A 14,013-nucleotide genomic window follows, 5' to 3' on the forward strand; every position below is an offset into this window, starting at 1 on the left:
CCAGTTCATCAGCAATTCTGCTCCCAGGTGTAAAATGCACAAAAGAAATGCACAGTTATAGAAGTTTTAGTGTATTTTATATAAACATATGTGTCCGCTGGTTAATTGCATAATGACGTGGAAGCAAGGACCTCACAGCACAGACATACTCCCAGCCTGGTGTTAGTAGTAACAAGAAGTCACCAGCGAAAGGAGAACCATGACACACGTTTAACGAAGGAAGGTTTAATCATCAAAATGATTTATTACAAAAATAGACATAACAGTGGGCAGAGAGAACAGAGTCACACTGAGGCAGATTCAAGCTGCTCTTCATATGTTTGTCCACCAGGTGTCACCAGAGGCCTGTGTTTAAAATAGCAATGAACTGTTTTTAATTACGATTCAAAGCTTCGTTTGTCCGTCGCTGGTTTGGACCAAAGATCCTGAACGTGGGACGATAACAAGGACAAAGGAATTTGACCCTTCCTGAGCATGCGCAGTAGACGGTCAGGGCTCCGGTCAGACTGATGCGCTGCTGGTCGTTAAGGGAACGACTGAGCCCGCGCGCCGCGCGCGTGCCCTGAACGCGGTGCGGTGTCTGTAACGCACTGACGCTGCCGCAGCCCCCCCCCCCCCCCCCCCCCCCCCCCGCCCCGTCTCTCTCTCTCTCCCTCCCTCCCTCCCTCCCTTTTCTCCCCCTCCCTCCCTCTCTCTCTCTCCCCATCCCTCCCTCCCCCCCCTCTCCTCCTCTCCCCCTCCCTCTCTCTCTGCTGCGGCTGCTCCTCTATAGGCGAGCTCCACAGAACCGACAGGACCGGGACCAAGACCGGGACCGGGACTAAAGAAGAGCGAGGAGAACCATGACGGAGAGCACGAAGACCCACGTCATCCTGCTGTCCTGCGGCAGCTTCAACCCCATCACCAAAGGACACATCCATATGTTCGGTAAGGAGGTGGGGGATGGGGTGGTGGCAGGTCTGGGTGTGTTTGGTGTGTTTGGGGATAAAGATCACCGGAACCCCGGTGCTGAATATCCGCGCTAAAGCTCCGAGCCGGACTCCGGCCGCTGTCCGGGAGGGTGGTGCTGAAACGGGCGACGGCTCCGGTAAAATCCCAACGACTCAAACAAACGCAGTACGGAGCAGCCCGGGCCCACGTTCAGGAAAAACACGGAGCTGCCCCTCAACCCTCCGAGCCAAACCGTGACAAAAACACGCACACTGGTGTAAGGAGGCCGTCAGCGTGCGGGGAGCAGACCGGGGGTGTTAGTGCCTTGCTCGGCCGCCTTTCCCTGCGGAGGTTACAGGTCGGAGTGTGGTCAGAACATGTTTTCATCATAGAATCAAAACGACTGCAGGATCAATGATGCGACTGTTAGTGTGACTGTTCTGCTGGACGTTCAGAGGCCTTTCATCGCGTCACAGCGGAAAACACGACGGTCAGCGATCAGTCTCCCACGAAGAACCGCGTCACGAATACAGTCAAATTAATAAACAGGTTTACTGTAATATCAGGAGGCACAAACAGAAACGGTCTGTTCTCAGCTGGAGACATTCTCGTGATTCATTTCTGGAAGATGAATAATTCACAGAGATGGAAAAACGTAACAGAGTTTAACGTTCAGCTGATGTCATTCACTGGGCTGTGTCACGTGACCTTTCAACGAGCAACGATCTCTTTGAAGTGCAAAGATCGATAAGAGTCATCGCTGTTTGTCCTTTAAATCCTTCTGAACTGTAATTTATCCATTAAAACAAACATCAAGTCATTGTGAACTCAGCTCTTCTCCAAACGCAGTTCCCTGCTGGTTAACTTGTGTCCCTGTGTATGTAGGTCACCTAAAACCAGGTTTGTGGCACCGAATTAAAACTAAATGTGGAAAAAACCTGAAACGATGTCCTGCAAATGTGATGCGAACGTTTCTGTATCACTGTGAACCGAAGAGATCTTTAAATATGACACCCACCATTTACACACAACTACGTCCCACAAAATGACATTTAAAATATAAATCTATAAGAAGGCTGTTAGTTTGTGTTACTGCACACTGAGTTTGAGGCATATTCACGATCACACTGTTAAAATGTTCTTTAAACAATAAAACATTAAAATGAGAAAAGATTTTCTTCTGTTCCTGTTGCTTCTGTTTCCTGTTCTTCAGCGCCTGGCTTTGCTTCTCTCTCCTTGTTTCGTGGACTTCCTGTTTTCTTGCTGAACTCTTCTCCACGTCCTGCTTGTTGTTCTTCCTCCCGCTGAATGTCTGAACTCTGAAACTCTTTAATCTGAAGTTTTCTGCCTTCATGTGGTCAGAGCTTCTTTTTCATCCGCTCACAGTTTGCTTGTTGAGGCTGATTCTTCATTAACAGCTGTCACCCCCTGATGGGACAGGCGACGAGTTCTGGATCAGAGGGTCACATAAACTCTAACGTGGTTCCCACGCCTTTGTTTTAATCAGATACAAATACAAATGTAAGCTTTTGACAGTGTGGAGCAAATACAGCCGGATAGAAAGCGATGAGTCTTTACTGTTGAGCTTTCTAAAGGTTTTATCCTCATTGATTAAACAAAAGGAAGTTAATGATCTTTGATCCTGAAGACGCTTCAAGTAAATAAAAGTTAAAGGCTTCACGACTGGGCTGAGAAACGTCGTGCCATCGTCTCTGCTCTCGGCCTGCGACTCCACATCTTTCTTGATGTGTGGGTTCAAACATGGAAACAGCTCTCTGTGAATAAATGATGTTCTTAGAGGATAAACGAGGCTCCTTCTACACTCGGTGAAGATGTAGGCTCTTCTGTCCTCCATCTCTCATTATATTATCCACCTTTTTCTTTTGTTAGCTTGGAGCTCCAGTGGAGACGCCTGTGTGTTCAGTTTGATACGGCCGTGAGTCGCTGCAGAGACCACAGCCAAAATATTTCAAGAACCTAAAGTGGGACAGAAAAACAGGAAAAAATGATTTGGACTTGGGGCTTGAATGTAACAAGCAAAGGAACTAAACCCAGCTGTGCCCCCGCTGACCGTCGTTAAAGAGTTTTTCTAGTTTTTGTGTTTTATTTTAGTTTGTTTGTTTATTCGATTCATTTTTGTTTTCTTGTTTTCATTTCAGTTTAGTCTCAGGTGTTTTCCAGAGTGACTTCTTTTGTTTCACTTTCATTTTTATTGCTTTGACTGTGACTCAAACTGGCAACAGACAAACTGAATCCAGTCCCTCTGTTTATGTAGCGAAGCGTGTAGCAGTGTGAAAGTGTCAGTGATGGATGCTGTTTAATGTATGCAGTGTGTTAAAAAGTGTGCAAAAACCTAAATAACCCAACAGACCAGTGGAAGCTGCCCAGAGAGGCTGAACGGCCTGAGAGAGCCGGCTTTATACTCCTCACCACATCCACCCTTCAGGTGCAGCCACTCACTGCTTCACCCAGGTAGAAGCAGGAAGCACAGAGGGCGCTAGGCTAGGTTCAATTAGATTAAGCTAGGTTTAGTGTTTTATAACTTTGGAGCTAATTATGATGAAGGGATTCAGCGCTGGTATTACAGCACGGACACTGAACTCACGTCATGTAAAGATCTCATCAAACCACCAACTTCAATTCACTTCATTTTTTGTAGTTTTTATTTAACTTGAATGTTTCTCCATCCCTGTTTTTAGGCTTAGCTCAGCGTAACTTTGCCATAGATTTGGTATTTGTTTGTAAGTAAACCAACCTGCTGCAAACATTGAACCATGGCTGACAAAATCTTGGACAATAAAACATTAAAAAAAATCTTTTTATGTTTGTTCCTTTGTTTGCAGAAAAAGCCAGAGAATATCTGCACAAAACGGGACGCTTCATTGTGATCGGAGGGATCATCTCACCGGTGCACGACTCCTACGGGAAAGCTGTGAGTGAGCCTTGAATCGTTTCATGGGGTCGGTGGCAGTTCGTTCTGTTTTTCTAAACTTTCCTTCATGAAGATGATAAAGGATCATTTTGTAATTCTCAGTTTGACCTCATGCCTCATTGTTTCTATGCATAAACCAGATACAATGATGCAGGACTTGTCTGTTCACGTTGTTGTTGCAGTGTTGTGTGGTAGCTTCAGTGCAGAGCTGTGTTTTCCTTATAGGCTGGCGTTATTAGTTGATGAAGGTCGCTGATGATGAGGAGGAGTTTTTCTGAAAAGTGACAAAAATGATTCAAGTCAACATCGTGAGAGTTCAGCCCTGTTCAGGATAAAACCCGTATAGCTCCTTCAGCTAGAATAAACCAAAAACACATGTTTGCATTGTTAGGGGTGTGGCCTCTTTGACTAACAGGTGGATGGTGACACGGGCGGCTGTAGCTGCTGCTAGGCTATGCTAGGCTTCATCTGAGCCAACTGTAGCCTCTGAAATGGCGCTCTGGACGGCGTTTGTGCCGTTGGCTGCTGTGAGGTTGTTGTACTCACAGACCTATCAAGACGGCTAAGCTGCAGTTTGGGTGCACAGTGAAATCCTGTGCTTGGATGTAGCTTGCTAACTAGCATTAGCTAATAACCCGTCACTGCTGGCACCATAAAAACAACATAAATGGCCAAAATGTTGACGTGAAGCTTAAAAACCAACAAACAAGAAAATGTCCTTGTGACGTGGCTACTTCCATCATTTATATACAGTTTGTGATCATTGGACTTTTCTGCAATAAATAATTTAAATCTTGAAATCTAGGTACAGTTTTTCCCAGAAGTGCAACCAACCTCAGTAAATAAAACTGCACGTTGAAAATGACGGTAACACGTACGCAGTGCTGTGAAACAGAACACCAGGAGGACCAGATTGGAATGAGGCCAGCCAGGCATGCGCAGAAATATAAATCATCCAGTTAGAACCAAACAATTTCTGCTCCGCACGAATGGTAATAAGGTTGAAAAACAGATGTTACATCTTGGTTATTGTTAGTATTGCGGACAGATGCCTTTAACATGCGGCTTCATCCTCCTGCAGAGTGCAGACTGTGTTTCGTATGTTAGAGTCGAGCACAGATCACGCTGTCTGCAGCTGCAGCTTTCCACTCTGCTTCCTGCAGGAATTAATGAAGGTCTCGTCCTACTTTTGCTCTGCCTCTACAGAAACACACAACATGAATAATAGATGCTACAGAAATCCAGTTTCATCCACTTTGCTGTTCGTTCCAGTTATGTTTGTTTTCCAGCATCGTCACCTGCAGCTGAACGATCCCAATGATGGATTGTTAACGATGGAGATTATTCACATCGCTCATCTTATTAGTGTGTCAGGCCCGATGACTCACAAACCTCTCTGTCCTCAGAAAGCAGTGCGTCAGGCTTTATTCACAGGTGGAAAACGCGACGTGGCCAGCTTTAGAGCCACCGTGAAAGCAGAACATTTCCCACCTGCTCTCCGTCTGTTTTATCCAAACGACTCCTGCTTTCATATTTCATTGATCTGGATTTCCCACCATCCCCTCTGAACGGCACACATTTTCTTTAATGAGCTACCAGAAAGACTCTTAATTACTTTGAAGTTTTTTAATCCTTTTGGTGGGAGGAGGACCTCGCAGGGGTGAAACACATGAGACGACACAGAAAACTGTGGCTTAAGAAAAGATAAGAGCCTGATCGATGGATGAATCTCAAATCTAACGAGGATAATCAGTCAGAGCTGAAGATTTGTTTTGATCTAGATCTTATTTTGGTTGGAAAACTCATCTTTCTGTTACCTGGATATTAGTTCTGAGTTTAATTAAACACCTGAGCTGAACCGTCCGAGGCAGGGTGGAGTGGGTGGAGGACGAGTGTCAGGGGTGAAAGGGAATGTTTACAAGATGGCAGTGAGACCTGCTGTGATGGTTTGGAGACTGTGGAGGCCGAGCTGAATGGTTCAGATGTTCACTGGGAGTCAGCAGCATGGGCGGGATCAGAGTCACAGAGCCTGGTTTGCACACGTGCAGGAGGGAGGGTGGATATATCAGACAAAGCTGCCAGGCAGCAGGAAAAGAGGAAGACCGCAGAGGAGCTTCATGGATGTAGTGAAGGAGGACATGAAGAAGAAGAGAAGGACTTAAATTCAACCTAATTTGCTGGTTAAAGATGTGAATAGTGCACATGAACTACAGGACTCTGTTTAATTCAATTTAGTTTGATTTATACAGCGCCAAATCACAACAGTTTACACTGTCAGGTAAAGATCCCACAGTAACACAGAGGAATCTCAGAAAAGCCCAACAAGCAGATGGGCCACTGTGAGCAGGAGCTTTGGCAACAGGAAGGAAAAGCTCACTTTTAACATCTTCTCAGTGAGTTTAGGATGAGTTTCCTTTCATGCTTGTTTTTCATGTTTTTTAAACGTGGCTGACGGCGCTGCTCTGTGTCTGCAGGGTCTCGTGTCCAGCAGACATCGCCTCACCATGTGTCAGCTGGCCGTGCAGAGCTCTGACTGGATCAGGTGAGACTCTACCCCCTTTAGAGGCTTTTACTCTGGAAATAAACACGTTTGAGCCATGTTAGAGACAGGACTTCCTGCAAGGAGTTTCACATTAAAAGCTCTGAAATGCCAGTGTGTGGCTCGTTGTTTATTTATTTTGGGGCCGTAAATCATAAAAGCAGCAAAACTTTTGGTAGATAAGTTGCAGAGTTGTGGACGTCATGCAGGTAGAAACATGAGAGTTATTATTATTATTTAATAGAAATAACCCTGATATCAACACTTTGTGTTTATTGTTTATTATATGCTGTCATCAGCTCGGTGGTTTTCACGTTTTTGTTGAAAAAACAGCCAACGTCAAATAAAACCACAGAAGAAGTGAACAAATGTCCCCTCAGAGAGACAAAGCAGCTGTGCTGGTGCTCAGTGGCCAGAGCCGGAACATGAAGTGCTCCTGTAATGTCCACATAACCGTGTTTGTGCTGTTGGAGCCTTTTTAATGCATTTATCTGAACGATAATATGGCTGCTGTGAGGTCACTGTAACAACAAGTAACGCCCACGAGGTTTGGGGTTTGGGTGGCTGAAACTGAGAACAGGACACTAAAATCAGGTTGCTGAATTTGAGTGAAGCCACAGGTGATTCGTGTCCAGAGAGAAGCCGTGAAACACTGGTCAAAACCAGACGATTGTAAAGAACCCCGTCGTTCCCCGCAGGCTCTTAATGTGAAACATCTGCAGGACGTTTTATTGGCAGCTGAGACTGAAACTAGCATTTGTGTCCTCATCATTCTTTACCTGTTTGTTTGGTGAAGGGTGGACCCCTGGGAGTGTTACCAGGACACCTGGCAGACCACCTGCAGCGTGCTGGAGCATCACCGCGACCTGATGAAGGTGGGCGTTTCTGACTCTGTGTATCTGCAACGCCCCTCAGTCTTTTCATTTCCATTAGAATCGGTCATTGTAGTAACAGCGGCTGGAAAGACATCGTCGAGCCCTTTGTTGAGTCATTTCCATGACTCTTCTTTGGTCTCACTTTAACTGGTTGAGCTGCTAAAGGTCTCAGGATCAATTCAAAGTTTAAAGACGCGTATTTTAAATTTCTGTATTCAATATTATTTCAAACCTTCCAAAATGAAAAAGCATCATCAGAAGGTGACAAAAAAACTGCTCTAAACTGCTCTACACCCGTCACTGAAATGAGGCTCAACAGCAACAAACATTCCCACTAGTGAAATGCTGCCCCCTGCTGGGGAAAGAGTTACAGAAAGCACCTGTAACAACTCCGAGATGAAGTTACAGAAGAGTTTCTAACGATGTTTGCGTCCTCAGAGAGTCACCGGCTGCATTCTATCCAACGTCAACACGCCGTCAACCACTCCTGTGATTGGTCAGCCACAGAACCAGACCACGCCCATCTACCAGAACAACAACAACATGAACCACACGCCCACAGCCAGTGAGTCATATTTCAGGTTCTTAATGAGTGTTAATGAGCTGATGTGTGGTGCTGGGCTCTAAACGTCCTCTCTGCCTCTCAGTCAAGCTGTGGGGGAAGATCAGCGAGAGTTTGGGCAAAATCTGCTGCGCGCGCCCGCACATCGAACGCTTCACCTTCGTTGGTAAGAATTTACAAATAAGAACATTACAAAATAAAAGCTGAAGTTACAAAATAAAAGCTCGATCCCTTATAAATGCCAGTTCGGATCGAGGACGAGATGGAGAAGCAATCAGAATTTGATGTCTTGACTTTACACACACGACCACAACATTCACACATAATGAAAATAACCAATAAACAAGTGTTTTTATGTGGATACATGAATATGTTCTTCTGTGCTGTTCATTCTTTCTTTCTTTCTCATTACTGTCTAACATAAAGTTTTGCTATTTCTCTATAAAAGCAACAAAAACACAGCTGATCTGGACGATCCGCCCTTCCCTCCTCGTGCTGCTCTGGACTTCCTCCAGCACAGCTGCTGTTTTTAGTGTTTGAACCTCAGTTGGGGGATTTTTTTGGAAATGGTGATGTGAACTTTGTGCTAATTACTTAACAAAGCGATTTTCAAATTGAGGAAGCCTCGGAGTTTGTGCTCGGGTGTAGATAAGCTCACAGCACAGGTGCCACCCTCACCTCTTCAAGCGTGCCGCGGCGCAGTCTGCTCATGTGACTGCATTAAGCCTGCACGTTTTCTAGTGGGGGGAGAAACCAAACATTGACATGTGCAGAGCGGGGACATAGATGGAGCTGCCAGGCTGGAGGAAAAAGAGGAAGACCTCAAATAAGATTGATGAAGGTAGAGAAGGTCTGTGTGACCGAGGAGGATGTGAGGAGATCCACTGTAGTGAGCCCTGGAGGGAGCACCTGAAAGAAGAAGAAGAAGTAAAGGATGAAACATGCTCCTCGTGATGCTCCTGACCTGATACCTGATGAGCGTGCTGCATGGTCAGATCTGCAGACTCAGCTCTTCTCACCTGTGATGATCAGTGGAACAGAAGGTGATGCCTGATTGGTCAGAACTAGCAGGTGTGGCAGAAGTCCAGAGGTGCAGAACGAGAGGCCCTTAAAGTTTCAATCAGCTAAATTCAAATTGGGGTTTTTGTATGAGCGGCGTCACAAAACATTTGGTTCCACTTCACAGCTCAGTGTGTCAGTAAGAGCTGTCTGAAGACAAGGCGGCACTATCACGAGGAGCCTGCGTGTGCCCGTGTTTTGCTTCACCGCCGTGTAATCACATGTGTTTGTCTCTCTGTGTCAGATGAAAACGCCAACCTGGGGACTGCGATGAGATACGAGGAGATCGGTGAGTGGGGTCTTCAGTGTGTGGACCTGAGCGGACTCGTGTGTCGTGTCCTCCGGTTTTCCTTCCTGCTGTGTTTGTTTGTTTGGATCCGGTAAACATGATGTTTACTGAGGGCGTGTCTCTTTCCTCCTGCCTGTTTGCCGTCTGTAGAGTTGCGCATCTTGCTCCTGTGTGGCAGTGATCTCCTGGAGTCCTTCTGCATCCCTGGCCTGTGGAAGGACAGTGATGTAAGCATACCATAGCCCCTCCCACTTACATGTAGCCCCGCCCCACTCACATGTAGCCCAGCTCCTCAGCTCTTTTCCCAAACTGTAGGCTGGATATAAAAGATGGACGTAGCTTTTGGGTGTGCGAAGTGAAGCCGGTGCCTCGAAAACTATTTGATGTTCATTTTGGAAATAATGTCTCCATCAAAGTAACGCAGGCAGTAACCCGGAGAGCAGCTTTCACAGCTAAAGCTCTCAGAAGCTTAACTCAAGGCTTCAAAAGTGGACTTCAGGGGCTATGTCCATTTTCAATATACAGTTTAATCCCAGGACTCGGCTGTAACGATGAATGTTGTTGACAAGGGAAAATTTTCCAGCATTATTCTCTCCAAAGCGGCGCTGCACGCAGAGCAGGCGATCCATAAATGAGATTTATGCAGTGAAATTCACCAGAAACGCAGCGAGGTGTTTTTAGAGGCCGGCTGGAAGTGTCCGCGCTGTCTCTTCAGCCTTCGGCTGCATTAGAAGATGTAAAGTTACTAAACAGCCTGAGCAATAACAAGAAATCCAGATTTCTCACTTCCTGTCGAATGCTTATTTGGAGAAACAGAAAGACTTTAAGAAACGTTTCTATGGAAGATAAACGGGGACAGCTCGTGTTGGTCTGTTTGTACGACTTCAGTGAAACCGTAACACTTCACACATGAGGCTAGTTACTTTTATTTTGAAGTCTTTCAAACTGGAGGACACAGAATGGTCCCGTTCTGATTGGCTGCAGTTTTCCTGATAGCAGCGTTTCAAGGCGTGACGGGCCTGAGCTGCACAGACGGCTGATTTACGATGCCGGTGGGGTGAGAGTGCTGCTGCTGACATCACTAAAGGCAGCTTCAGGTTTTGCAGAAACGTCACTTTCTGTGTTTTCATGGAGAAATGAGTCTCACTAAATGAAGACTCATAAACGCTGTGATCCAGTTTTAACGTTCGTTATAAACTCGCGAGGACTGAAAAGTTGCAGCAAACTTTCCTGCGTCAACAACCGAGGTGAAGTGAACAGGAGGCGATCGACCGCTTGTCAAAGAAAGCGTCAGTGGTTCACTCACCTGGTGTGTGTGTCAGAGCTAGGAGGAATTTATTTGACTGCAGGTGTGTTTCCATCCACCTGTTTTTACTCACATTTTCAGTCTGAGATAAAAACGCGATGGAAACGCCAAAAATCAAATAAATCTGAAGTAATGTGACTTGATCGTCCACCGGAGAGACCAGAACTGCTGAAACGAAGTCATCAGCTGTGATTGAAGCGGCGAGGAAACGGTAACCTTCCTCATGTGAACGCTTAAACTGACAGAAATGTCTTATTTTATCAGATCATTCAGGTGATTCTATCACATTAACGTGTTATTCTTGGATTCTTCTAGAGCAGCTTTGCATGATTTACAGTTTAAAATAATCCTACTGTGTCTTATACTGGGCCTCAACGCAGCCCCTCAGTTCATGCTCTGTCTGAAATGTGCTTTTTAAGCTCCTCCCCCTTTGAGCCATCCTTCTTCTGGTTGGCTAATCCCTCACAAACAGAAGGTTTCAAGTCTGTGTGCCTGAGGTGACCATGTAAGGACAAACCCTCTCTGTGACATCATACGTAGCCAACAGTGGAACAAAACGGAGAGTTTAGAGCAGCTCACAGGATTTAGATTCATGTTAACTGGAGATGAGCATCAGCCATCAGAACAGGACATAAAGAGAGCAGCTCAGTCAGCTTTTCTTTTGCTCTGATGAAGCTGAAGTCGTCGTCCCGTCGTTCAAACCGATCTCAGCCTGAAGCTCGTCTTCCTCTGCTTTCAGATGGAGGTGATTGTGGGAGATTTTGGGATCGTGGTGGTTCCTCGTGATGGCGCCGACACAGAGAGGATCATTAATCACTCCTCCGTTCTGCGCAAGTTCAAGGTCAGAGCTCACCTCCAGATCACATGACCTTTGACCCAGAGAAACATCCTCCAGCGTCTCAGCTCATTTCTGTTCTGTTTCAGGACAACATCATCGTGGTGAAGGACGCGATAAGCCACCCGATGGCCATCGTCAGCTCCACCAAGAGCAGGTGGGAACTCAGATATTTAGAAAACGCTTTCGCACCAGCGTCCACGTTTCAGTTTCATGGTTTTCAAAGTTTTAACATTCAAAGAGGTTCATTAAAATGAATTCACTCTGGATCCAAACTGTTGAAAGCGTGACCTTTACGCCGTCTGTTTCTCCGCCCACAGACTGGCGCTGCAGCATGGCGACGGCCATGTTGTGGACTACCTGAGTCAGCCCGTCATCGACTACATCCTGCAGAGTCAGCTGTACATCAACGCCTCGGGATAGAGACGACAACAACCTGCCCGCATGAAAACAGGGAGACTGGAGGAGGAGGGGGAGGGGGGTCCTACCTACTACCATCATCTATTTAAAACACGAGCCCTCCTCCTCCTCAATCGAAAACTTGTCTGTCTTCTGTGTCAAACATATACTCTTCTTTGAGCTGTTGCTTTCCAACAGGAGCGTTAGTGCTCCTCCTTCTGTCTGTGTCATGTGACTTTACATCAGGGGAGGGGGAGGGGGGTATTTTGGGAGGTCTTGGGGACGATGCACAGAGGTAACTCCTCAGGGCTGTGGCGGCGACGGCGGTGTTTTCTCTTTCTCGTTCTTTATTAAGGTCTGCGAATGCATGACACAGTCGGGCATGCTCAGTGTGCGCAGGATCGTGCTGGGCGGGGCTTCATGCAAGAACCATTCATGAGCTCAGGATGCCGGCCCGGCTTACACATCCACAGATACTTAGTCCCAATCTGAAATACGGTCCACTGAAAGAGACAGACAGCTGCAGCAGAGCAGGATGATCCCCATGAATTTGTTTGAGCTGTTAAAGATTTCGGCACAATTAACCCCGTCACCAAACACCTGATGTTCCACCAGGTTCCACCTTTAACCACACTTCAACCAAGAAGCGCCTCCGGCTGACTGAAGATGACGGAGAGCTGCAGCGGTAAGATCAGAGCCTCCCTGAATCGACACTCCTTATTTCCTTAGACCACGTGGACCAGTCAAAACCTCTAGGCTGGATCAGTGCGTGGGTCACTCAGGTTGCAGTACCATGTAACGGCCACTAGTTGCTGACTCCAGTTCAAAACCTTCTTGTTGGATGACCTAAATGTGTAATGATGGCGTGCAGGAAGTCTCACCACCACCTCCGGCTCTAAACTGCTTTTCTCCACACACACCAGAAATACTTTAAGGACCCAGAGCACCAGGCTCAGTCTGTGCACGGTGCAGCTACAGTAGCTAACACTGACCCATGTTTCCAGTAAGCTGTGAAACACCAACCCCAAATCCTTCCCAGGCTTTTCCCAGGCGTCACACTCGCACGGTGTCCGAGGAAGGAGCTCCAGGGTCGGAGCAGCGCAGGGCGAAAGGGTCTAGAAGCTTCAGTCGTCATTCAAAACTAAAGTTAGAAAGAGCTCACACCAAGTGTCCGAGCGTGATGACTCAGCAGCACCAGCAGGTGGCGTTATGCTTCATTGTGTCCATCTTTATTTACAGTCTGTGGCGTTCTTGCATGAGGCCCGTCGTTTCCTGCAGCTCTTCTGCAAAAATGTAACACCGCGACGCTGCTGCCACATAATCCGGCTCTCAAATCTTCCACACGTAGATGCGCCAGGAACCAGAGCTCGGCACATACTGCAGGTAACCATCAGGCTGTAGCCAAGCTTAAGCTCTGCAGTGATGAAGATGATGTCCTCGGCGGCAGCAGTGTTCAGCATCCTTCCTCCTCGTTTGCTCCCGTTCTTAGACTGCATGCTTAGACAGTTTGGTTCTGGCATGAGTGTTTATCACTTGGTAGATTATAATCTGTTGTGAACGTGTTTGCAAAAAAAGAAAGAAGTTAAAAAAAGATCAAATATCTATATGAAAAAAATAAAACATCGCTGCAGCGGGGATCATCACCTCCCACGTCCGGCCATTTCTATTCGCTCTGTACAGAAGGCATCCCCGGGACACGTACGATTTCTACACGCGGTCAGGCGTGTGTGTGTGTGTGTGTGTGTGTGTGTGTGTGTTTAAAGGATTCGTTGCTTTCAGTCACTTTTTTTGTATCATGTAGCTGAAAATTCGTATTTTTTTAATTAATCTGCCTTTTCTGTTGCACTCACTTCTTCTACATGTAATCTGTGATGGCATTTTAGGTGTGTGTGTGTGTGTGTGTGTGTGTGTGTGTGTGTGTGTGTGTGTGTGTGTGTGTGTGAGATTTATGAGCACAAATGTGTGTTTACAGATCAGGACAGAGGTTTAATTACAGTCATCAGTGTCACTCTCCAAAGAGGATGTAAGGAAACGTGAGTTTGACCGTTTTCAGCTGTTTGTTTGTTTCGCTGTGTTCGTGTCCACGTCACCGCTCTGCTTCTGAACTCATTTGAAGCTGTGGTTACATTCACACCTCGCTGCTGCCAAAATAAAATATTTCTTTGACTAAAGCACCTCAGCCTCTCTGACTCAGATGGGCTCATTTCATCCTGCTCGTCTTCAGCGTCCGGTCTGTTGCGTCGGATGTTTGACCCACACACAGAAATACTAGTTACATGAATCTAAG

At 46.4% G+C, this 14,013-nt stretch overlaps 1 protein-coding gene across 1 annotated transcript; it reads left to right on the forward strand.

Moving 5' to 3' along the window:
• The first annotated feature begins 741 nt into the window (after positions 1–741).
• Positions 742–13,894, forward strand: nmnat2 (nicotinamide nucleotide adenylyltransferase 2). The gene is made up of 11 exons (XM_082513648.1): positions 742–927; positions 3,774–3,862; positions 6,337–6,404; positions 7,198–7,276; positions 7,715–7,841; positions 7,924–8,004; positions 9,142–9,186; positions 9,337–9,413; positions 11,232–11,333; positions 11,417–11,484; positions 11,648–13,894. The coding sequence occupies exons 1-11, from the start codon at positions 843–845 to the stop codon at positions 11,748–11,750; spliced, it is 924 nt and encodes a 307-aa protein (XP_082369774.1). The 5' UTR covers positions 742–842; the 3' UTR covers positions 11,751–13,894.
• The last annotated feature ends 119 nt before the right edge of the window (positions 13,895–14,013 follow it).

The sequence above is a fragment of the Aulonocara stuartgranti genome, assembly GCF_965226115.1.
Source record: "Aulonocara stuartgranti genome assembly, chromosome: 18".
Lineage (NCBI taxonomy): Eukaryota > Metazoa > Chordata > Actinopteri > Cichliformes > Cichlidae > Aulonocara > Aulonocara stuartgranti.